The sequence below is a fragment of the Hippopotamus amphibius genome, chromosome 4, assembly GCF_030028045.1.
Source record: "Hippopotamus amphibius kiboko isolate mHipAmp2 chromosome 4, mHipAmp2.hap2, whole genome shotgun sequence".
Lineage (NCBI taxonomy): Eukaryota > Metazoa > Chordata > Mammalia > Artiodactyla > Hippopotamidae > Hippopotamus > Hippopotamus amphibius.
This window is the reverse complement of record NC_080189.1, coordinates 94,745,222-94,772,312: the sequence shown is the minus strand read 5'-3', so window position 1 is coordinate 94,772,312 and position 27,091 is coordinate 94,745,222. Positions and strand designations below refer to the sequence as shown.

Below are 27,091 nucleotides of genomic sequence, written 5' to 3'. Positions count from 1 at the left end.
TATTCCGCCCATTTGTGGATTGGGTTATTTGCTTTTTTGGTATTAAGCTGCAAGAGCTGCGTGTATATTTTGGAGATTAATCCTCTGTCCATTGCTTCGTTGGCAAGTATTTTCTCCCATTCTGAGGGTTATCTTCTTGTTTATGGTTTCTTTCGCTGTGCAAAAGCTTTAAAGTTTCATTAGGTCCCATTTGTTTATTCTTGATTTTATTTCCATGATTCTAGGAGGTGGGTCAAAAAGGATCTCGCTTTGATGTATGTTATAGAGTGTTCTGCCTATGTTTTCCTCTAGGAGTTTTATAGTGTCTGGCCTTACATGTAGGTCTTTAATCCATTTGGAGTTTCTTTTTTGTGTATGGTGTTAGGAAGTGTTCTAATTTCATTCTTTTACATGTAGCTGTCCAATTTTCCCAGCACCACTTATTGAAGAGGCTGTCTTTTTTCCATTGTATATTCTTGCCTCCTTTGTCAAAGATAAGGTGCCCATATGTGCTTGGGTTTACCTCTGAGTTCTCTATTCTGTTCCATTGATCTTCCTTTCTATTTTTGTGCCAGTACCATACTGTCCTGATCACTGTGGCCTTGCAGTATTGTTTGAAGTCAGGAAGCCTAATTCCACCAACTGTCTTTTCCTTCTCAAGATTGCTCTGGCTATTCAGGGACTTCTGCGTTTCCATACAAATCGTAAGATTTCTTGTTCTAGTTCTGTGAAAAATGCAGTTGGTAATTTGATAGGGATTGCGTTGAATCTGTAAATTGCTTTGGGTAGGATAGTCATTTTCACAATGCTGATTCTTCCAATCCAAGAACATATGGTATGTCTCTCCAAGTGTTTGTATCGTGTTTGATTTCTTTCATCAGTGTCTTATAGTTTTCTGCATACAGGTCTTTTGCCTTCTTTGGCAGGTTTATTCCTAGGTATTTTATTCTTTTTGTTGCAATGGTAAATGGGAGAGTTTCCTTAATTTCTCTTTCTGCTTTTTTGTTGTTAGTGTATAGGAATGCAAGAGATTTCTGTGCATTAATTTTGTATCCTGCTACTTTACTCAATTCATCGGTTAGTGCTAGCAATTTTCTGGTAGAATCTTTAGGGTTTTCTATGTATAATATCATGTCATCTGCAAAGAGTGACAATTTTACTTCTTTTCCAGTTTGGATTCCTTTTATTTCATTTTCTTCTCTGATTGCTGTGGCTAAAACTTCCAAAACTATGTTGAATAAGTATGGTGAGAGTGGGCACCCTTGTCTTGTTCCTGTACTTGGAGGAAATTCTTTCAGTTTTTCACCATCTGGAACGATGTTGGCTTTTGGTTTCTTATATATGGCTTTTATTATGTTGAGGTAATTTCCTTCTATGCCCATTTTCTGGAGAGTTTTTATCATAAATGGATTTTGAATTTTGTCAAAGGCTTTTCCTGCATCTATTGAGATGATCATATGGTTTTTATCCTTCAATTTGTTGTTATGATGTATTACAATTGATTTGCATATGTTGAAGAATCTTTGCATCCCAGGGATAAACCCCACTTGATCATGGTGTATGATCTTTTTAATGTGTTGTTTGATTCTGTTAGCTAGTATTTTGTTGAGCATTTTTGCATCTATATTCATCAGTGATATTGGCCTGTGATTTTCTTTTTTTGTGACATCTTTGCCTGGTTTTGGTATCAGGATGATGGTGGCCTCATAGAATGAGTTTGGGAGTGTTCCTCCTTCTGCTATAGTTTGGAATAGTTTGAGAAGGATAGGTGTTAGCTCTTCTCTAAATGTTTGATAGAATTCGTCTGTGAAGCCATCTGGTCCTGGGCTTTTGTTTGTTGGGAGATTTTTAATCACAGTCTCAATTTCCGTACTTGTGATTGGTCTGTTCATATTTTCTATTTCTTCCTGGTGCAGTCTTGGAAGATTGTACTTTTCTAAGAATTTATCCATTTCTTCCAGGTTATCCAATTGATTGGCATATAGTTGCTTGTAGTAGTCTCTCATGATCTTTTGTATTTCTACAGTGTCAGTTGTTACTTCTCCTTTTTCGTTTCTAATTCTGTTGATTTGCGTCTTCTCCCTTTTTTCTTGATGAGTCTGGCTAATGGTTTATCGATTTTGTTTATCTTCTCAAAGAATCAGCTGTTAGTTAAAAACGTGGATTTTTAATTCTGATGTAAAAATCAGGCAAAAAGGCTTAATTTGTTCATTATTTCAACTAACTATTTGTAGAGGTAGTTTCAGCCATTTATCAAATTAATGAGACAGAGGGATTTGAAGTCTTCTGGAGAAAGGTAGGAAGGGTTCAGGCAAGGCAATCTGAGTTTGGATTTGAGGCATAAATCTCTGAGAATATATGAGCATTTAGTATTCAATATTCAGTTGTCAAATTTGAAGTTTCATAAAAGAGTACGTCCTTTTACAGACTCGAATAGACTTTACATATTGCACAGAGCTGTGCTTCATACATCCTGTGTTCCACTTATTTGTTTTCAAAATCTTAGGGTTATAGGCTTTTGTGAATATCGTTTCCAGATGATTCAGTTTACTTCTCTCGAAAGTTGAAGACACCGCCCTGTCCCATACTTGCTATCTCAGAACATGGTGAAATTCACACATCAGCAGTAGCCTTAGGAACCTAGATCATGATTTATATTTATGAAAACCTGTGACTTTTCTAAGACCCTGTGACTTCATTTCCTTCATCTAACTCTGTGGTTCTTCAGAATCTGAGATTCTCTTCATCTTAGCATTCTTTCAGTTTGCATTTTCAGTTTACCCACTTGACAGTTTAAATTTAAAAGAATATATTATACTTCCTTGAATCAATAAGCAAGGTACTTATTTTTCTTTTGCAGTTTCAATTTTAGTGCTTAAGGTTTCTAATTATATCCATTAGATAAATCAACCTCATCTGTCATTAGAGACAAAATGTTGAGTATCACAGAATGTTGAAGCTACAGAAAGTCTTGATTTAAGAAAGTAGTTCAATGTATTTCTTAAACTGCTTTCTGTGAGCAAACATTTGGACATTTGACTGTATTAGGACAAGTATAGTATGTATACTCTACCTATTTTTACCAAATATTCTATGAAGTAGCAGTGAGTAAAGGAGTAAACAAGTATTTCATTTATAGACTTGATCATTTCCTCCTCCATATAGCGGTATGGATATGTTTTGCAAATTTAGATGAAACCCTTTCACCTAAGTGTTAGCTGGGCAGACCATTCATTCTAGCTCATTTCAACAAACTTTCTTTTCATGTCATTGCAAATCTGTCATCTGTGGGAAGTGAACACAAAAATGTCTCAAATTATTTACTGGCATTCGTGCTCTCTACTGATTTATGTAGAGTATCTAAATAGGTAAACTTTCTTTCTTTCTTTTTTTTTTTTTTTTTGCTTAAAATATCCGTTTGGCCACACCTCTGTGTTTGAGGCCACATTTGGTCCATAGACTGTCGTTCAATTTCCAGGACAAGACTGGGGTTTTATATAGGTCAGGTGAGCTCTGCACTTACCAGAAAGATCTTAGAATGGAATAATCAAAATGGTAGTTTTAGGATATCATAGAGAGAAAGAGGAAAGTGTGTTGAGTAAGAATGGCAAGTAAAGGACAGGATAGATCATGTGGAGTAAATGGGCTTGTTAGGAAGATAAGATCAAGTTGTAGAAAAGTGCATGCAACCCTCTGAAGTTCCTTAGGACTTTGGATTTTTTTTTACAGATTCATGATTCAGAGATGGGCAAGGCTACTTATAGATGCCACAGTGGCCAGTATTGGCAATATTCCATTGCAAGGTAGTTTTTTTTCTTATAAAATTTTCTATATTGATTTTTAATGTCACTTTTCCAAACTACTTTTTTTTTAAATAGAGGTATAGTTGTTTTACCATGTTGTGTTAGTTTCTAGTGTACAGTAAAGTGAAGTAGAGTTCCCTGTGTTATACAGCAGGTTACTTTTTTTTTTAACTGAAACCATTTATAGCACACTTAATGAAGGTTAATAATAAAAATATCCATTAATGAGAATTTTGAAATCTGAGAACATTCAGGAAAAGTTCTGTGGTTATGTGATTGCAATAGGAACAAACAAAGTAGTTTTGCTGGAAATATTTATTTTCAATGTCTCATTTGTGTAAAACCAAAGTGAAATATTGTTCATAGTATGGCATCAGTTTCTACATATATAGCCCAGTAATTATGTATGCAGTAATCATTCTCTAAATTATTAAATGTTAGATGTCTATGCAAAGAATATATGTGATGAAAAATAAAAATGAATGCAAATAAATATTCTGAATTATTGATAGAAAATGTAATCATTTTCTTTTAGAGATTATTCAGAAAAATCAGTAATGGCCTTTGTGGAATAAAAGGTCATTTCCATGTTTATCACTGAGTCTCCTTTTTACTAACCTTTTTTTTTTCCAGCAAGTCTCCATTCATTTGGAATATTTAACTAACACATCTCAGAATAACTGATACTGTCTGATCAAGTGATAAAAACTGCAAATTTCTTTCATTTCAGCACCTTCATCCTTTTTGAGAGGAGTGAGAAAACCCACATGGGCCTGAAAATCCACATATTTATTTATGAAATCCAGTTTGTTCCTAAATAACTTGATGTTTCTTACTGGTGCCCTATTTAAAATACTTGTTTTGTAAATAATCAAGGTTGACTGTATTTCTTCTGAGAAATTAAATTCTTATAAAGTTGGCAGATACTTAACGGCTTTTTTGGTTTTCTTTAAAGGATCCCCTTTTTCACCTGGAATCTCACAGATCTGAGAGAGGAAGAGGCAGATGTCCTTTTGATCCCAGCTCTTCCTTCATCTCTACTTTAGTTGGTAATTATCATGGATGCAGACATCAGGTGGTATTCATATTGATTTTGAAAATCAGTCAGATTCTTTGGTATTTCTTCATATACGTTGCTGTGTCATACCTGTTCACTGGTGCTGGGAGCAAAGATGTTACATTTCAAGCCATGCTCACTTGAGCCGATTTTACTCTAAAATAAGTGCAGCTGCTGTGAAGTATGGGCATCTCATCCAGAAAACACAAATTGTCACTTAATACCTGATAGAAGGCATTTTGTATTGTGTCACTTATTGTTCACAAACTGCAATTATATAAATACTGTATAAAAATGTAGCTAGGGAAACTAAATGCTTTTAACATATGCTAATTCTTTATGTTTTAATTACTGTGACTTTAAGGGAACTTCTAATATTCTCTTCTTGGTGCCTTGCTCTGTCTCAGTAGAATTCAGCAGAAGGTCATCTCAGTTTGGAACTTCAAAGTCATTTATTTAAATTCCTGTTAATTTAAAATGTAAGCTATGGAGGTTGACTGGCTCAGACTATGTCCTTGTTGGAATAATAGAGTAAGCTGGCCGTGTCTGATCTAGATTTCAATTGGATTTCAATTAAATTAGATGAGGTACATGAAAATCTCACCTAAATCTCAGAAAAATACTTTTTCTTTTGTACAATTTGGGACTGAAAATTCTACAGCCGTGTCAAATACTCCAGCACTGCTACGGTGCAAACAGATGGATGAGTTGCCAAGTATAAAGTTGAAGACAGCAAGCCCTGACACCTCACATAGGTGCTATTGGGAATCATTCTGTTTTCTCAGTGTTGAGATGTTCTGATAGAGGTATGGTACAGATGTACAAGCTTCTGTCATTGCATTTGCAACAGAGAGTTATATGCTAATATTAGGTCATCCTGTTTGCAGAAAATGAAAATGTGTAAAATAATGTGTAGAGATTTCCTATCCTAAATAAGTGGGTAAAACTTAAAACTCTGCACTGATGAGTAATCAAAATATCTTATGCTTGATTTAGAGTTGATACAGATGTTCCTGTATAGTCTAGAGACAACACATTCCCTGAACTTATTCCAGACAGTTGACTCTGTTGGACCTTGCATCTCACTCCCCACACTCCCCCACCCCAATCATGGTACTCAGGTCTAGATAAGTAGAGCTTTTATAGATATGTATATTTATTTGTAGAACAAAAATCTTATGTTGGCTCTAATTGGTAAGGAAAGTTTGATTTACTTCAGCTTCATAATTTGAAAGAGCTGTAGGATGAGAATTTCACATAGTGATTAGTTCTTCAGGAGCTTGCCTAAAGAGATATTTTTAAAGAATATACAATTTTAAAGAAAATATTAAGATATCCTGAGTTCCTCTGCTCACCCGTGTATATATGTGTCTATAAACACGATATGAGGAGGGGAGATTTTACATATGGGAATTGAGTTGCTTAAGTCAGTTTGGACTTAGTAGGAATCAAAACCTAGGAATGCCACTTCTGGAGAATGCTAGATCCATATATGTTATAAATTCCTAGTAGATTGGCAGCATATGAGGTAAAATACATGCATTTGATAGACTCGTACAATTTTTTCTAATGTTTTTAGTGATTTTTCTACTTCATAGATTTAAGATTTGAATATGTCTGGAAGAGGGAGACTGTCCTATCATCTTTCTTTTACCATACAATATATTACACAGAAAAGGCCTCCTATAAATATTGACAATGAAATTCTCACTGGGCTTCCTAAACAAACAAACCAAAAATAAATTTGGGGATTATAAAAGGTATTGAAAGTCAAAAATTACACAGTAAACACTACTCCAGTAAAATCCTAAGAAGATTAGAAGGGAATATGATTTGTTTTTAACAGTTCTTCTAATGGTTAAAAGTGATTTTTTTTTAGCCAGCCTGCCACTCACCACTCAGCCTCCCTGGAGCTTGTTTTTGCATGAAACCAGGAATTTAAAACTGAATTTTTTAAAGAGGGGAGATATTACTGGAGGGACATTTCCAAGTGAGTTTCACTGAACTTCCACATCGAATTACCCTATGCTAGAATGTGAAGTGCTGGCCATCTGGGTGGTTGTTTTGCTTATTCAGAAGAGAAATCAGATCATAAGAGCCCTCCAAGCTAAACACAAAAGTTATAGAATAATCCCTCCAAAGAGAAGAAATAAAAATATAATTCTTCTCATTTATCCAGTAGCTTTCATCCCAAAGTACCTTTGAGAGATCGTTCACTCACTGTGGCTGTGCTGCAGCCACTGGGATGGAAATCTGATAACCTACGTCAGCCAGCAACTCTTTAAAAGACAGGAAGTAGAAATAATTCACCCAATTGAAAAAGCAGCAGGAATTTGGGATGGAAAAAAATGGAGCTACCTGAATTGGAATTTGGCAAGCTCAGGGCAGCTTACTCTGACAGGGAAAGAATGCATTAATGTGGTATTTTATGACCACACATGTTCTCTGCTGGTAGGTTAGGACAGGACTCCAGCAAGAAGATGACCATCGTTAGACCGTTTGTGCTTCTTTCTTAATTATAGGTCACACTTAACTTTTAATGCCTGTTCGCATTAGGATTCACTTTCATGGTTAAAAAAAAAACCCTCAAATTTGTAAATACAAATACTCATAAAACTAACAAGGCCCCCAAAGTAAAACCATGCTCACAAATCTGAGAATTTCTTATAATATCTTAACTTTAGATACATTTCATTGTATTTAACTTAAATTCAGTTGATTTAAGATCACACGGAGTAAAAGCTTACTGAAAAACTGGCTAAGGAATAGACATTATGTGCTAGGTGAAAGACAAGTTAATGAACACTTTTATTAAATTTATAGTCTCATATAGAATGGAAATGTTAGTAACTGGCAATGATTCTGTGTGAAACGACTTAAGGAGTAAAACAGGCTCCTTATTGAACTACATGCTGCATGTTCAGAAGTCAATCAAAATGAAATCATACATTAATTAGGTCTGCTCTTTCAATGCCGCTTTGTATTAATGTAATTTACCTTGGTGGCCTATAAATTCATATCACAGGTGCACTATTTCTATATGTTTAGCCACATTTTCCCCCCTACGGTGATTACTAGTATTACATTTAAAGTGGTCTTAAATAACTGGCTGGAGAAGGCAAGGGCATTACAATCTGGTTTTAAAAACAGTTTGTTGAGACAGTGAATTACTTAGTAAAATGAGTTGCTGTATTACTTGTCTGTACCTTTCAAGTCAACCAAACATACTTAGGACTAATCTTGCCAATAAAAGTTACTAGGTTTGGTGGCCAGCCAAATAAAATTTCAGGAAATATTTTGTTCATGTCATATGTCATTTTGGTCAGGAAGCAAGAGTATTAGGTGACTTTTTTGCATCAGTTTACATTTGATGTAATACTGCAATATTCTCTTTTTTAAGTTGATAACACCTTCAATAACTTTGGGGATTTCTTTGATACTTTGTCTACTCCATTCTATTGCTGTTTTTTAAATTGTTTCATTCTGACCCAGATTTTTATTAATGTAATTTAATACCTACCATACCTGAAGTGCCTAAGGTACGCTAATGGACATGTTACTAGCATTTGGGGGAAAACTACTCTGATTTGTCAGGTACCTTTTCACACTTTGCTTTGAAAGTGCTAGCTTTGGTGTTAGAATTTTTTAGGATACTTTCAAGTTAAAGACTTACTAAATTTTCTGTCAACAAATAACCATGAATGAGATATTTCAGTCACTGAAATTTCCTTTCTACGCTTTTTATGTCCTATGTTACGTTTTTCAGCAACTAAAACGACAGAAGTTTACAGTTACTGAAATTTTCTTCCTGCACTTTTATTCATCATAATGAGACCTTTATGAATATATCCCCTCATCACAAAATCTGTGAACTAAAGGTCAATGTTGATTGAGTGAAAGGGAGTTGGAATTCATGCAGGGAAAATTTAAGTGATTATTTCAAGCTCTTAATACTATTAAAACTTTTTTTGTATAAATAAATGTTTCTATTTGATTAACTATATATTCAAGGCAGAATTATGAATGAATAGTTCTGGTGTAAGATAGGACTTCATAAATATTAGAAAAATAAATGAAATCATTGAAATGAAGGTAAAATATATGTCTTTATACTTACAACCTCTATAAGTGCAAGAAGTGAATGTGCTGGCTTGTTTCTTGAATTCACCCCAACTGTGTAGAAACGTACTCCCTTACCATGTTCCTGTCCCTAAAGAATATCTATAATTTCTTATCCAGGACAATACTGCTGGAGTCTCTCATTTGGCAGGATGCCAAGGTTCACATGGTGCGTGTTGCTGCTGGCTATAACTGCTAGTTGCCAAAGAGCTGTTTGAATACTTGCTTGTGGTTTCCTCAAAACAAACAGAAAATAAAAATTAAGAAAGATAGAAGAAAAAAAATGTCCTCTTCAGTTCGCCATTGACATTCTCCCCCTTAGAAATCTGGTTTGACCATCCTGGTATCAGTGTCACTGGTTTGCCACCAAGGAAACTCCTAGTGCTGTCACGGATGCCAGCACATGCAAATGAACAGATTCAGGATGCATTTTTCTTTTTCCTTCTTGCCTCAGAAACCACCTTCTTGTCATTGACAGCTAATGCTAGCTATTTGCCAAAGCAAAAACAAACAAAGAGTCCAAACAACAACATAACTAATAAAAGGACCTGCTTTTTCCGATTCCCTTCAGCATCCTACGCAGACCGTGAGTGTGAACTGGGAGGTTGGAACCTGTGGACCATTCTTATCCATCCTCATCCTCCCAAGTGCATTTTTTTCCTGTTTGCAATTATGCGTGTTGTAGGCACTCTGCAAAATAGCGCAAAAGTAGAATGATTTTCTAACAAAATGATACAGTTCAGGTATAAAGTGAGGCAGTTAAATCCATCTTTAGCTATGTCATTTCCATCAGGCAAATATGTTTCCCATCATTCGGATTTGTTGACATTTACAACATAAATAGGAGCAATGATTGACCAAGACTTAAGCAAATAAGAAAGGCATGCAAAATTATTGTGAATTTTTCTCACTGAACAATTAAAATCTGTATTACAACATGGTGAGTAAAAACTCTGATTAATAATACCATCTATGAACTAAACTCTTGATAAGGTTGACAAAATATTAAAGCAATGAAGTGTGTTTCACTAAAACTCCAATTAGAGTTTGTATTATAAAAAAAGTTGTGTAGAAAAGTATTTTAACTGTGCATTTTAACTTAGAATTCTTTACAGTGGGTTTGTTTTTGTATCACTAAGGTCAAATGATTGTCTCATTTTGTTTCCTACGAACAGTTGAGAGTAGGCACAGTCTTTGGGGGCTGAAACTGTTGGGGACAAATACTAGAAGAAAATAGAGTCCCTGTGTTCCTGAATTAAAATTATTAAATAACATGGGCTTCTTGAGGAACAAAAAATTCAAAGACCTCTGCTATTCATATAAACACCATTAGTTTTTCCTTCTTTTGATATTTTCTCCCTGAAGCATTTTTGAATCTTACCCTGAGGTTTTGGTTTGTTGCATTTCGTAGTGTTTTTAAACTGAACACTAAAATATACATACATTCGCTTGTTAATTCATTATGCCTTTCTTTGATTCAACAAATGCTTATTCAGCACTTTCTGAATTCCAGACACTGTGCAAGATGTTGGTGACAAAAGAATATAATAAGACACATCAAGAGCAGTGAGGAATGATGTCAAACGCAGAAGGAGACAAAGCATAGTAGGATGAGAAACATGGTAGAAATAGGCGTGGGTGCTATGGGTGGTCCTAGGAAGTACTACACTAACAAGTTTGGTCAGGGAAGGCTTCCTGGAGAAAGTGGGCCCTGGCCAGGTAAATGGGAGGTGAAGTGTGAAGGGGAGAATTCCAAGGCAGAGAACCTGCAAACCAGTAAAAGGACAGCAGAGAGGACATAAAAGCTGGGCAGCCTCAGGAAATCACTTTTACATCTCTCTGATTCTTCAAATAACCAAGGCAGGGGGATTCCGAAAGCTTTTTGCCACAGTTAGTAGATTTGGGGCTGGGGACGTAGTTTTCCAGATTTCCAGTGCAGAACTGTTTCTACTCTTCTTGTATCTGTACACAGAGACGATTGTTGAGTATGACAATGATAAGTTACATTCACCTGTCAAAATACCCTGCAGATGTTTTCTTTTTTAATTATAACCACACTTGACCAACTAAAATTAACATAACATCAGTTACCATCAGAATCCAGTGCTATAAGAATGAAAAATAATATATGGCATACAAATTAAGTTGGTTATTTATATTCAGAATATCAAAGTAGACACTAGTAAAATTTATGACCAAGCTAATACGTTTATCAAATATCATGTCTCCATAGACATAGAAAACTAAAAATTTGAGTAGTTCTGTTCCTGTCATTGAAACTCTAAAACATATTTTACTATTTGTATGAAACTCTTTTCTTTTTAATCCATGAAAATATAAATTATCCAGATATTATTTTTGTGCTCTCTATAATACCAAAATGTTGATTCACGAATTTTCTCTATACAGATAGTTATAATTTTAAAGTTTTCAACTAGAAACTGTATATTTGCTGTAAATGGTATCAATTATAATAGGCTTGAGTATTTTTGCTCTTTTAATGACTGTTAACATTTGTGTCTAAAGTTTTATTCTAATTTATTATTTTTCATCAAAGTATTTTTTCTTAGGAAAGTATTTTACCAAACATCGTTATTGTCTATCACCATGAATTTATTTTGTTCTTCACACTGATAATAAAATCTGAAAGGAGAATCCTTCCCTTTTGAGGAAAATCTAATGTTTCCAACAGAAATACATTTGGCTCAGTTTACATAGCATATAGTTTTTAGCACCTTGTCTAGCTTCTTTGAAGTTTGTCATACAGTTCATATTGTATTATTTGAATTGTTCACAAACCATTTTCTTTTTTCTGGATGCAAAAAGGGAAATTGGGTAAAATTGGTAATATGTCATCTTTTCCTTTTTGCAGATAAACTGCCCTGGATATATATTATTTGGTATCATATGGCTCCATCTAGTGGCTGCAAGGGGAACTTACTTGTTAAATTTGTGGAGTTGATTAAAACAAGTAAAACTTGGAAACAGTGTTCAAACTGGGATAAGTGCAATAAAATTGATGTGAACTAAAATAAAGATTATTTTTCCAAAATAATAATTTCAGATAGAAAAGGATTATAAATATTTTAGGAAATTAAATTACATATTAAAAACAAGAAATATAAACTGTCATGATTTTAAAGAAATTTTTTTTTGTACTCATTATGCATTAAACATTCAGCCTAGTCATATTAGAAAAATAAGTTCTGTTTAGCATACTTTTACAAAATGGCCTTTATATTTTATTAATATTTTTAATTGAAGTATAGTTGATTTACATATTTATTTTTTCAGATTCTTTTCCATTATAGGTTATTACAAGATATTGATTATAGTTCCCTGTGCTCTACAGTAGATTGTTGTCTATTTTATGTATAGTGGTGTGTATCTCTTAATCCCAAACACCCAGTTTATCGCACTCCCCTTTGCCCTTGGTAACCATAAGTTTGTTTTCTATGTTTGTGAATCTGTTTTGTAAATAAGTTTATTTGTATCACTTTTTTTTATTCCACATATAAGTGACATCACATGATATTTGTCTCTCGCGGTCTGATTACTTCACTTAACATGAAAATCTCTAGGTCCATCGATGTAAAATGGCCCTTATATTTCATATGGAAATTATAACCAAGCATAATAATTTTTTAAAATTTCAGAAAAACCCTTGCTCTGGTGGTTCAGTAGTCAGTTAACTCTTTTGTGGGTCAGCTCGTTTATTTGTGCCATAGAGTTCATGATCTCCAAGGCCTTTTAGTGAATGCAGCATGACTCTCTTTTATCTGTGTTCCAGTAGTGCACATTGAACCACTCGCATGGTTCATATCCCTAACCGCTGAATGCATTTTATCCCCAAATACTCCTTTTTCCACCTATGGATATAAAACTGGTGAAGACAGCGCTGATTGAATTTGGTACAAATTATGTTGTTCTTCCCCCCTTCTAGTTCCAAAGAAAATCTTCAATAAGAGTTCTGATATAACTCTTCTCTACCAAATTATATTTTAAGTCCAGATATAAAGCATCTTTATTTTTTAGTTTTTTGTTACTTATCACACGTCTCACTTAGCACACATTGAATATATAGGATGAACTCAACAAATACAGCTCCTTTTTTAATTTGTGGTCCTGAAAATTTTCAAATACAAAGAAAAATCGAAAGAGGAGTAAAAATTTATACCATTTACTTTGGCTCACCAACTGTTAATATTCTACCACATTTGCCTCTGTCTTTCCTGTCTGTCCCTCTTATGTTATTTTTGTATTTGTTAATTTGTTTTCCTCTTCTCATGAGCTATTTTAATGTCTTTGTTTCTGGCTGGCCCCGAAGACATATCGTCATTTCTTGAGACCCTGCATACGTTTGTTATTCCTTGGTCTGATTTAAGTCTGTGACCTTCATCACGTGTTGCAGCTAACGTCATTCGTTCTGTTGACTGCTTGATTAAACTATGAACTCTTTCTGTCGTTTCTAAGTAAGCCACAAACTTGCAAATTAAACAACAACTAATTGAATTATATACAACTTTGTCAGACTTTGCGGTTCCTGCACTAAAATCATGTTAATGGAAGCAATTTCTTACTACAAGAAGGGTTTGAGTTAGCTGACTCACATATAGTACCAATGCTAATACCAATACCAATACTAATACCAATACCAATACTAACACCCTGATGATATGAAAGTTGAAAGCAGTTTATTAAAAAGAGAGAGCCAGGTTATTTATCAGATGCTCATGTAGGTCTTAGTATATGCCAGCTACTTTTCTGAATGCTTTACTTTTAACGAAATGTATGTGCTATTCTCTTTGTGAATGTGGAAACTAAGGCACGGAGAGGTTGAGCACTTTGCCCAAGATCACACGTCTAGTAAGCAGCAGGGTCAGGATTCAAACCCTGGCCGTCTGACTGTACCATCTATGCTCGTAACAGGAGCATCAATTCCATTCGGCCGTATACACGGTAAACCTGGATACATTTATTGTAGCTGTGGTTTTAGACATTGTCATCAGACCCAGAAACAAATACGGATTTATCCTGAACTGATGTTTTCACGCAGGTAGTGAGCTGTTTGCTGGACTCTACAGTGACTACTGGGGCAGGGACGCTGCCATCTTCAGGAGCCTGGGGCGACTGGCTCACATCCGCACCGAGCACGATGACGAACGCCTGTTGAAAGGTAGGCCTGAAGAGAGAAGAGTGTGTCGGTCAGAACTGAAAACAAGTCTAGAGTTCATGGGAAACTTGCCATTTTGAAAAACAATAATAATATAAACGTAATTTATAGTTTTCGCAAATTTCAGGGTTTTTTTTTCTTAGCAGTATTCCCAGATTAAAATATTATATATGATATATGTATATCATTTTATGTCAAAATGGATCAGCTCTATTACAAAACGAAGTTACCGTCACAGCGATACTTAGAAATCAGGATTGAAATGAATACAACAAATGTATGAGAAGTGAAAACCCCTTTCATCCAATAAGTTGTTTTGTCTTCTCTTGTCAGTTGGTGTAATTTTGCATGAATTGACTGCTTTGCTTGTTTTAATATGATCACGTTGTACTTCAGAGACAAATGAAATTCTAGGAAAATCACTAGGCTTTCATTTACATAGAATTCTTTGTAAGGAATCATGTTTATATTTGGGCACATTGGTATATCTAGCGACTGAAATCATTTTGTGATGAGCTGTTTCATTATTTTCAGCCTTTTTAAATATTAAGCTTTAAACGAAATTGGGACATTTGTAGAGACATGGACAGACCTAGAGACTGTCATACAGAGTGAAGTAAGTCAGAAAAACAAATATCGTATATTAACGCATATATGCGGAATCTAGAAAAATGGTACAGATCAACCGGTTTGCAAGGCAGAAATAGAGACACAGATGTAGGGAACAAACATATGGACACCAAGTGGGGAAAGCCGGGGCGGGGGGGGGCGGTTAGGGTGGGATGAATTGGGAGATTGGGATTGCCATATATACATTACTAATAAGAAAAAAAAATCAAATTGTACACTTTAAATATATGCAATTTATTGTATGTCAGTTATATCTCAATAAAAGTTCTTAAAATAAATAAATAAATTAATTAACATATATTAAGCTTTAGAGTGCATAGTCATTATTGGCAGCATTATGTCATTAAAATATTTGGCAGTCCATGTCAGTCAAAGGTCATTCACTCAGATCCCTTTGATTATGAATAGAAAAACTTACAATGAAATTTCTACCTTAAAATTAAAATGGTCTTCCATGAGCTGGTCTGGTAGATAATTTATGAATTAAAAAAATGATAGACTGCTTTTTTTTTTTTTTGGCTGCTTTGGGTCTTCATTGTTTTCTCTAGCTGCAGCAAGCGGAGGCTGCTCTGCATTGAGGGGCGTGGGCTTCTCAGTGCGGTAGCTCTCTTATTGCAGAGCACGGCCTCTAGGAAAACGGGCTTCACTAGTTGCGGCATATGGGCTCAGTAGCTGTGGCTCGCAGGCTGTAGAGCGCAGGCTCAGTAGTTGTGGCGCACAGGCTTAGTTGCTTGGCAGTTTGTGAGATCTTCCCGGCCAGAGGATTGAACCTATGTCCCTTGCATTGGCAGGCGGATTCCTAACCACTGCACCACCAGGGAAGTCCCTGATAGACTTCTTTACTAAAGTATTTTACATATATTATATTGACTTTATATATATATATATATTCCTCCCATATATATATGTAATATATATATTATACATATAATATATGGGAGGAAATTTATGGAGATTGACATGTTGCTTCTAATCTATTCTTCTTTGAATTCAAGTCTATAACATATGTTATTTAAAATTGGTTTATTTCCCTCCCTAACTCAATTAAATTTGAAATCCTCTAACAATTCTTAAAAATGGTTGATTTGCAAAGAACATGGAGCTATCTACAAGATTTCAATGTTTAGTACAAAATTGCAAGGAAAGTATATTAACTTCTCATTTTGTTGTAATAGCTGTTTTTCTTCTATGTTTTTACTTCCGCAGAGCCAAAATTTGTAGGTTCGTATATGATCCCTGATAATGAAGACCGAGATGACAACAAAGTGTATTTCTTTTTTACGGAGAAGGCCCTGGAGGCAGAAAACAATGCTCACGCGATTTACACCAGAGTGGGGAGACTCTGCGTGGTGAGCGCCGTCTTCCTCTCTCACTAAGCTTGCTTATCTCACCATTTGTGGTCAGATCTTTGTTCGTTTTGTAGTAGCTTTCTACTTGAAAATATTTTCTTGTATTCTCTTAGGCTCCCTAAAATTGGTATTTACTACCTAATCTTTAGATTTCTTATCTACTGAAAGTTTAATCTGAAAAGAGCTTTGTATCACGTGTGATTTTCCCCATTTTTCAAAGCCCTACCAAGGAGAAATGGCCCTTAGTTAGGCTATTCTTCTTCCCACACAGAAGTTTGAGCTCCATTTTTAAAAGTTAATTTCACCGAACTCTTTTTAGTTCCTTTAATCCACATTCTAAGTAATTTACATAAGTATGTTTCGACAATTCATGTGGTTGATTCTGTAGGAAAAACATCTGTAGTTTGCTGAGTATTCAGATAGGTCGTTTGGTGAACATTCAAAAACAACTGAAGTAGCAATATATATTGAGAGAATGCTGATAGTTATAAATATGAAGTTACTTTGATGCTTAAGAAGATACTTAAAAATAAATTTAAGAAGATGTTTATATGTATGTTCACGTGTGTGTGTATGTATATATATACACACATATGTATTTTGTGTATGTGTGCAAATATATATGCCCGTTATGTGTATGTGTGCTTGTGTGTTTGTATTTCAAGGCTTTTTCCCTAAAAGAAGAAAAAGAAATGAATACTTCCGTATTTCTGAGATAAGCAGATTGTTTATCAATAAAATAACAATAAAGATTACTGTATCATAAACGTTACTACTTTATTTAGGAACACCTACTCCACTAACATGGTTTAATACCTGGAAACTGTATTTAATGGGCCAGAGTGAAAGCACACTGACAAAGCAGAATGTGCAAACCTAAAGACAAAGTTTATGGGGAATTGCATCTTTAATATTATTTGAAGATTTTATAAAATTAAATTTAAAAAGTATAACTCTTGCCATCTGCAGGTTTAATAATACAAAATCTGTTGTTGGTAAAAGTTCTCTGGGTACCCATTTACCTGCTTTTTGTCTTTCATAGAATGATGTAGGAGGACAGAGGATACTAGTGAACAAGTGGAGCACTTTCCTGAAAGCTAGACTGGTTTGCTCAGTACCAGGAATGAATGGAATTGATACATATTTTGATGAATTAGGTAAATATTATTGGGAGATTTAAATTTTCCTCTTCGATATATATGCTTCTTTGTATAACCCTCACCGTTTCTAGCAGATATGGAAAACTTGCTTTCTGCAGTAATTGACTTCTGACTAACTTGGAGCAAGTTTCTATTCTTTTCATCTTGGCCAGGTCTGTGAGTTGGGGCAAAGAGGTTGCAGGAACAAAAAGACCCCTCTTATTATTTGAGAGTCAGCGCCTCTGGTTCCCTCCTTGAGGCCCAGCTCAAAGTCACCTTGAACAGTCATCCGTCTCACCGTGTGTGGTTTGGTCATGGTTACATGACTATATATGGAAATTTATATCTTAAAATCTATTGTGGGTTCTAAACTATTTTATGTCAATATATTTTCTTTACATGCAATGAGGGCTAAACATATTAAGTAATGTAATGGTCTTTAATGTTTCAGAGGATGTTTTTTTGCTACATACCAGAGATCATAAGAACCCAGTGATATTTGGACTCTTCAACACTACCAGGTGAGAAATTTCAAAACATCATGAAACAAAAGATGCCTCACCCCTTCACCGTGTATGTAATTGAAAGTACTATTGACCAATTTATTATTCTCACTTTCTGTACTTTGTAAGTCACTAGTTTCTCTTCGCTCTCCTGCGTTTGCAGTTGTACTTTGATTTTTAAGGCCGGATCCTTATTTTTGTTTGAAGTACCAGCATCCTCCTATGCTCAGTGTCCTAAGCTCTTCCCTCCCTCATCTACAACAGAATGATTTTTTTTTTCTCATACAGTTTTTAAGATACTAGTTCCATGCTCTAGAGTCTAGCATAATTCTTTCAATCATCATATACAATTGTCCAAGTCAGGCTTTCAGGGCTCTCTTGTCAAATAGTCTCCATTCAGGATTGGAAGTTTTTCCTCTAAGTTCCCTCAAACTGTGCTTTTGACAAGATAATACCTTGTCAGAATCCCAGTGTCTGCTTTCCCCATCACTCTGGTTTTATTTATCCACTTTCTCTTCCAACACTGATTTATATCACTTTTCCCGGTATTTGTCAGTCGTCATCTTCATGAAACACTCCTTGATTCCTTAATCACAGAGCACTTGGCTCACTCCTTTACTCTGGTTGTCCTGCTTCTATGTGGATTCTTGAAGAACACACGTTTATGATTTACCCTCTATGTTTTAAATTTTAAAAAGGTGCTCAAGTTTAGAGCTTATGACCTAGTATTTTTCTCTTTTATGCTTTTGTGTTTGTATTCATTTAAGAGTGCTGGTAAAATGAATTTTAAAGTCCATGTGTGTTGATACACAAATGAAAAAATGTTATTAGAATCCATTTTGGTTGAAAGTTTATGTATATATAATTTCCTGAGTGTCTTTCCAAATAAGGCACAGTGGAGATGAGATGACTGGAATGAGAAATAAAGAATACACTTCAGTTCTTTCGACAGGGATAGAATGACATCACTAGTTCCTCTTTTGTATTGCACTGGCCTTAAACTGTTGTATCGTCATGTATAGCTTGTTTGCTTAGGATCTCTCCACAAAGTTTTTGCTTAGTTTTTCAGCAGGTAATTTATTATACTCACCTTGAAAAAAATAATAAAGCTCTTTGGATAAGTATCCTGCTATTGTAAGGAGACCTTTTCTTCAACACAGAAACATGGAAACAATTTTGCTATCAATTATTCCTTGTTGCAAGGAGATGGGAATGCTGATTGGTAGTTATCACAGGCCATGGAAAATCCCTAACTTCTTTTTACACTTCATCTTCTGCCTTATGCCTGTGAAGAATTTATACATTGTGTGGTAAATCCATGGCTTTATATGATACATATAAGCTATAGGATAATCAGTATAGATTTTATAATGGCTTAGAATGATCAGTTTATAAGTTGCTTTCATAAATGAGAGCATGGTAGATCAGTCTGAGATTTCAAAGACAAGGCATTATTTTCTTCCATAATTTCAATTTTGACTGTTCAATTGATACATAATTGTGAGAAAAAGGCTTCCCAGCTGTTACCTGACGTAAAGGTTGATATTGTAGCATAGTGATCAAAGGTTTACTGCCGTGTTAGTTGGAAGACTATCTCTGGTTTTCTTACTGTTGCAGGCATTTCCAATTGCTTCAAGGTGTGTTATAAAATGTGTGAACTGATGTCCTCAGACAGTAACATAACTGCTGTTCTACAGGTGTCTCAGAATGTAGGAAATGTTATACTTATAAAAGAAAAACTTTGCATTTTGCAAAGCACTTTCACAAACTAATTATTTTAATTCTCACAATAAGGAGACTAGGGAAGTGCTAGAATTCATTCAGATTAAGAAATGTGGCCAGCTCTTTAAAACAAATCATTTTACAATGTCCTTTTGCAGAATCTTATTTTAAATGCCTCTAATAAAACTTCCTGTAGTTAGTCAACTACTGTCTTTATCCTCTGCAAGTAGAAATTTTTATCAAGAAAATAATTTCAGTTGTTAGCAGTTCTGTGGGTAAAGAATCTAAGTTTCATGTAAATCAAGTCTTTTTCTCAAGATTGATCTGGTGCAGCCCAGTCATCTTCCCTCTGTAGCACTGTTTTCAGTGATGTGGAGGAAGGAATATATGGCAAGCTTTTTAATGTTTGTGTGACCCCAAGCCAAAGAATGGAACAAAGCCCCCAATTCTCTTTAGACTTTAAATTATTCTTCACACCATATACACTAAGAAAAATAATAAAATTTGAATAAAATTTATAGCAATATTAACAGCATGGCAAGTAGGAAAACACTGTCTACTTAGAAGAGAGGACAACACGCAAGGAGATAAAACCTTCTTCAACTTGGGAATGAATCTTATAAAATATTAAGACCAAGTATTCCTTAATAAAAAATATAAAAACACAAAAGAATTGGGAAAAGGGTACACACACACACCACACATAGTTATAGATAGATAGGTAGATAGATAACCGAATCACTGTGCTATACACCTGAAACTAACACAGCATTATAAATCAACTATACATCAATAAAAGAAAATAAGATTTAACTGGAAAAAATGAAGTGATACAACTGCTTTTGTGATTCTAACAATGTCATTTACTCTAATAAATAGGCAAAGAAATGGTAAATTTTGGAGTTTCAATACTTTGAATATTGTAATAGTCAATATCTCTAGAATATTCTGTGCTGAAGAGATTGCAACTCTTTCACCCCAAAGACTTCATCCTTATCTACATTGTCTATAGGGTTTGACTAGGTGACCTCCTAGTCTGTTCTAGAATAGTAATTATCTTTTTTTTTCCAGTAATATATTTAGAGGGCATGCTATATGTGTCTATCACATGTCTAGCATCCGGGCAGCCTTTAATGGACCATATGCACATAAGGAAGGACCCGAATACCACTGGTCACTCTATGAAGGAAAAGTCCCTTATCCAAGACCTGGTTCTGTAAGTTTAGGCATTTAACAAATTATCCTTATTTTTTAAAGGCTCTTTGAGTAGTATTCTGTTCATTGTTTCAGCTGCTTTATTAAATTTGCATGAAATGGTTATGAAATTCTGCACCTAAAAATCTGCTTGATTACTTGCGTGGTAAAGAAATATTACTTCTTACATCTAGAGTATATTTGTTATCTAATGAGAAGAATATAATCCAGGATGGATACATCTTAGCATTATAAACTATATATTATTGTTGATATTTTGGCTATCTGTGTAGCTCTAACTAAAATTCTATGTTAAGCGTCCTGGTGAATACAGTAATAGCCTGTAAAATGAGCATCGTATTGCTTTCAGCCTCCGCAGTAGAATTAGTGCCACATGTGATTTCCAAGCAAGGGAATGTTACCAAATTTTCATGTTCTATTATTTGAGTCGGGTTCTCAGTTCCCTAGGCCAAGCTTTCTTCCCACTTCTCACTTTAGCATATTGAAAGGCAGTTTTTCTCTGCCTCTTCAGAATACTGAGTACCCCATTCGACATCCTTGTTGGCCCTCTGGAAGAAATGTGACAGTACAGGCGTGTTGCTAGAGAATAGGAAGTGCTGCCATTTGCATCTTAACTGGTGCTACCAAGGTTCTCTCTAACTAGCCATTCACACTTTGTGCTTTTAATTGCACACTTGATGATGATTCTGTTTTGATCATGTGTCCTATACACAACTAGGTTGGGAAAATGTAGCGTGATTGTATCTGCTGTCCACGGCGAATAAACACTGAACTTGTCATGCAAGTCACCGTCTACACTATTATGAGCAGCTGGTGAAAACCCATCACTATGCTGATTTCACAAGTGCTTGCACGTCAAGTAGAAACCATTTTTGCAGGGCCAGAAGTTGAAGTGGAAACAAACCTTACCTACGTTAACAAGTGTAAGGCCTTACTATTTCAATCACTCCCTCTCACTAGCTTAAAATTATTACTTCCAGTAAGACATAAAGTGTATTTTATTTCACTCTATTGATTGAAATTACAGTTTAAATGGAGAAAACCCACTCCTGTGGCTTTGCTGGAAATGCTTCTTGAAACCACATGGTATTAAAGGAGATTTGGAGGAAGTGACTGGTTACTGAACTGTTTCCAGGCTGGTCCAAAATGTTTTCTAATTATATATCATGAAAGTACAGTCAGGTGAAAAATTCATGCCAAATTAAGAAATATGGCCCAAATTTTTAAAGCAAACCATTAAAAATGTCCTCTTTGCAGAATCTGATTACTGAAGTACTGTATTTATACTCTAAAGTGGAACATTTTTATCAAGGTCATCCTTGCAATTGCTGCTGGTTCTGGGGGAAAATGTGTGAAATGAGGGAGCACTTAATAACAAGCGTGAATCAACACACGGTTGTGTTCTGAGAAGTAACTTAGGTACCTTTGAACATTTATTTTTAGCGTCAGTGATTTAAGAATTGAGACGTTATGGCAAATATTTCTGGTTTTCTCAATTTATTTGGTCTAATTCATACAAAAACAATATAAATTCATACAGATTACAGTAGGACAGAGAGGGTTTTTTTTTTTTTTTTACTTATTTAACAGTGATGGAATTTGAATAGGTTTCTATGTTACAGCACTAAAATTCTGTAGTCATTGAGCCAATTGGAAACATCACCAATCATTGTGTCAGTAAAGGGAAAGCTATTGTGCAGTTGTGATTCTTAATTTGGGGGGAAGCGTTATTTAGCACAGGAGAGTCTCTTTAAATTTTAATTTGCAATATGAAAAGTAAATTTTAGAAGCAGGAAATATAATTACAATAGATATAATATTATACGTTTATATTACCTCCAAACTATACCGGTATTAAATATGCTTTACTTTTTCAGGACTTCACCACTATCTGTCTATTTCTAGTGCTGCACATTTGAAATAATTCAGTCTCTCTATTCAATTTTTAATGCAGATTTTATTTCTGTAATGAAATATATGGTTACTAAATGTTGCTAAATGCACAGTTGATTAATTGAACATACCCAGTTTTTGTAATTCTTTTCATAATTGGGTATAAATTTGCTCTTTAAAAAAAATCCTCTCATCCATTTGTATTTCAGTGTGCCAGCAAAGTCAATGGAGGGAGGTATGGAACCACCAAAGACTATCCTGATGATGCCATCAGATTTGCAAGAAGCCATCCACTTATGTACCAGCCCATAAAACCTGCCCATAAAAAACCAATACTGGTGAAAACGGATGGAAAGTATAACCTGAAACAAATAGCAGTGGATCGAGTGGAAGCCGAGGATGGCCAATATGATGTCTTGTTCATTGGGACAGGTAAAGAGATTAGAAAGCACTCAGAGAGACATTTAAATTGAACCTTAAAATCAATAACGTTATTACATTAAGAAAAACCCGCCTATCCACAAAACCCCGGTGGAGCTCATTTACATACAACCTGTCCAGGGCAATGAAAGAGAAGATTTGGGGCAGTTACAGCTCGTATTTCCTGATACATGGTCAACACTTAATACATTTGAACAAATGAATACGTAAAGGGATGAATAATTGATGTAAAACAATGAATAAACAAAATCTGTGATCTCAACTATGCTTATCAGGCCCCATCAGAAATCAACCATGTGTACCAAACAAGCCAAATGTTACACATGATGGAGATAAAATTTTAGACTAAAGCTATACTATCCTGCATTAATAAAACAAAGTGTAATGAATATACCAGAAGGGAAAACTTCAAATAAATCTGTAATTTCAGTTATTGCCATACATTAGATCTAGCTTGTGGAAGAGAACTTGGAATCTTTTAGCAACCAGGTAACATGTATTGTATTCTGTCAAGTACTTTAAAATGATATAGTCATTTAAAGAGTCTTTAAAATGATCAGTTTTTTTCATATGCGCATAGTAATTGCTGCAGAAGATCATATTTACAAGAAGAAACATCCTACCACACATAACAAATCATTGACATATTCTAAAGAGACATTGCATATGCCCAGGTCAGGATTTAAGATGTAGTATGAATATTGCTGCTTGAGCTTTTCCAGTCATGCTTTTTGGAAAAGCAAAGATTTAAGTAAGGAGATATATGTCTGATTTCCAGAAATTGATCTCTGGTGCAGGCTGTATTTTATTCATTTATTTTAGGAGGTTAGTAATGTGCCCTGCACTGTGGGTTCAAGATTAACAAAGCATCAGATTTCTTTAACAAACTTAAAATTACCTGGCCGTGAATTCACTTATAGTGATATCCAGCAGAGTTAAAAAAAAAAAAAAGAATTCCATAAGCAAGAGTAATATTTGATAAAATTAATCACAGAAAAAAGTGTTATTTTTAAATGTCCCAGAAAGTAGAAGTCATGTACATGTATTCCAAGAATGTTTTCAGAAATACTTTTTTGTTAGATTGATTAAAGCTATTTGAGAGAATTCCAGAAATATCAGGTATATACTTACACTGTCATGTAACCTATGTTTAACTTAAAGATATCATTATATTGAACCACAGCTTTTCAGCACAGAAGAACGTATTGGAAAAGTCCCACAAAAGAGTTATTTTTCCCCAGATTTACCAGACACATGCTTTAATGCTGTGTAGTCCTTATTGCAGAATTGCTGGTTGTAAATTGGTAATTTGAGTTTCATGTTTGCTTTTTACTTGATATAATAATTGTGGGATATTTATAATGTGTGCTTGATATGATAATTCTTGTTCCTTTTAGTGTATGATACAGGTAATTCTTACTAGCTTTATTTTAATCAAATTTTAATAACCTAACCACAGGATTTCATAATTTTTAAACAAATTGCTTAAATACCATAGAAACTCTTGGAAAAGAACCCCCAAAGTGCTTTTTTTTTCTAAGTTATTTCTAGCCACTACACCAAATAGTTTTTACAGGCAAATTAACGTCTTATTAAATTTTTCATTGGAAAGAGCAAGCTCAGAATATCAGGAATAATAAAAATAAGGTGGAGTTTTAAAAGGTGAATATAAATTTATAAAATTATTGATAATTTTGGAAGCTACATGATTAGTACATGAAGGCTTATTATACTATTCTCTCAGCAGTGTATACTTGAAATTTTTATTAAAAGCGTATATATTCAGATTTGTGTATTAAAAGTGTATATAACCATATTTGTGGTTATTGGAGGTGAGGGGTGGGAGAATTGGATGAAGGTTGTCAAAGATACATACTTCCAGTTATGAGATAAATAAGTACTAAGGAGGTAATGTACACCATGATTAAATAATTAATAGTGCTATATGTGATACATGAAACTTTTTAAAAGAGTAGCTCCTCAGAGTTCTCATCACAAGGAAAAAAATATTCTTTTTATATTGTATCTATATGAGATGATGGATATTCACTTATTGTGATAATCATTTCATGATGTATGTAAGTGAAATAAATATGCTGTATACCTTAAACTTACACAGTACTGTATGTAAATTCTATCTCATTATAACCGGAATGAAAAAAATAAAAGTATATATAGATATAAATATAGTCTATTTTTCTGCCTATCTATCTATCTATCTATCTATCTATCTATCTATCTATCTATCTATCATCTATAAAGATTTCCATAATGTGTTGCTTGGAAGTTTCCCTAAGATTAAAGGTATAGTTTCTTACAAGGAAGGTAGCTTTAGGTAAAAATTTTCTTTCATCAAACATCACAAAAGAAGCTAGAATAATTTGCCATCTGTCTTATATTTCAATAATTCCAAAAGACATTTTGATTTCTGAACCTTTAACTTGATTTCTGAATCAAATTGTTGAAATAATGAATATAAACATATAAGGAATCACATTGTTTTAACTAGCAATGATTAAATGTTTTGTACATTTAGATTTCAAATCTTATTTGAATTTATAGTCTCTCCATGGTTTTTAATTGTTTGAAAACCAGATTGTGACAGAGCTTCTAGTTTATCTCGTCTTTTGTTTTCTTATAGATAATGGAATTGTGCTGAAAGTAATCACGATTTATAACCAAGAAACAGAATCAATGGAAGAAGTAATTCTAGAAGAACTTCAGATATTCAAGGTATTTTTAGTAAAAAAAATATAGCCAACATGTATGTATTACAGACAGTTGCAAGTGAGTTATAAATAGGAAAAACATCATGTCAATTTTTTTCTGGCAGGTATGTTGTGAATTCAGAGTGAATTGAAGAATGATTAAAAATTCGGATACATCTATTTGATTGTTGTAGACTATTCAGATGAAGAGGCCAATATTTACCAAGCACGAAAAGAATTTCATTATATGAACTGTGACATAGAGAAATGACAGTTATCCCATAATTGAATTCTAGAATCATTATTTCCATGTATCATCTTCAACAAATGTACTGTCAATATAGGCAATTAAAAATTAGTAGTAGATTTCATGTTGTGGACTTTGTGGTGTGATAAGTAGGCTGCTTTTTTATAGCATGCAATTCACACAGAATTTACGAAAAGAAAAATGCAAAAAGACAATGGAAGGATTAGACATGACAAAAACAATTGTACATATTCGTACACACACACACAAAGTCTCAGCATTTGTGGCACTTATGATCTTTGAAGTCACCATGAACACTGAATTAATTAGTAATCATTGCTTCTAGGGGACATACAGGGTCAGGTTCCTGAGAGTCTCTAATCAACAACATTTTTGTTAACTTATCGATATGTAACCTTGTTTTATGTGTGTTTCTGTTAGATACCTTAGTATATATAATTGATGAATTAACATTGAACTTATGGCTAACAGCATTGTAACTCATGCCTGAACAAGGCTTATTTAAAACGTATATTTTCTTCATAAGGCACACCACAGCCTTTTGGAGCTTAGGAACACGAGACAACACTTCAGCACTATGCCTAGTTAGGGGCCTTCTAAACAGCAAAATCACTAACAAAAGGCACAACAATGTGAAAATGGGGCACTAAATCGATCATGAAGAGGATGCTTGTTTACAATAGGAGAGCTGGAACCAAGGCAGGGTATCGCCTTGACCACCCTTAGCTGGGAATGTATACGCTGGCCAATTCAGATTTTTTGCCATCCTGAGCACATACCTGTCTGTGAATGGTTGCAAAATGCCACACGTACTGATATTGGGATTACAAATAAATTTCTGCAAGTAAACAAATGTGAAAAAACACAATCTTGCAAGTAATGAAGACTGACTGTGTATGTAGGTAATGAATGTATTTGAAAATATTTTTGATAAAAAACAGTTTATTTCACCTTGGCTGTTCTGGAGATTAGATTCCCTATCGCTACATGCAAAGTTACCCACATTCCTATCTCAACCAGAGCAGCTATGCTTTTGTTTGTTTTGCATATTGAACCTCTGTAAGATTTCATTTCACATTAGGAAGCACGGGT

General features: G+C 34.4%; 1 protein-coding gene across 1 annotated transcript in view; it reads left to right on the top strand.

Annotated features, from left to right (window-relative positions):
• SEMA3E (semaphorin 3E) overlaps positions 1 to 27,091 on the top strand; it is a 253,140-nt gene that overhangs the window by 199,426 nt on the left and 26,623 nt on the right. The window contains exons 5-12 of the mRNA XM_057733732.1: positions 4,738 to 4,831; positions 14,015 to 14,134; positions 15,968 to 16,110; positions 17,153 to 17,267; positions 17,701 to 17,770; positions 20,546 to 20,690; positions 22,792 to 23,014; positions 25,665 to 25,756. Coding sequence (XP_057589715.1) covers positions 4,738 to 4,831; positions 14,015 to 14,134; positions 15,968 to 16,110; positions 17,153 to 17,267; positions 17,701 to 17,770; positions 20,546 to 20,690; positions 22,792 to 23,014; positions 25,665 to 25,756 — 1,002 coding nt within the window. The remainder of the gene's footprint in view (positions 1 to 4,737; positions 4,832 to 14,014; positions 14,135 to 15,967; positions 16,111 to 17,152; positions 17,268 to 17,700; positions 17,771 to 20,545; positions 20,691 to 22,791; positions 23,015 to 25,664; positions 25,757 to 27,091) is intronic.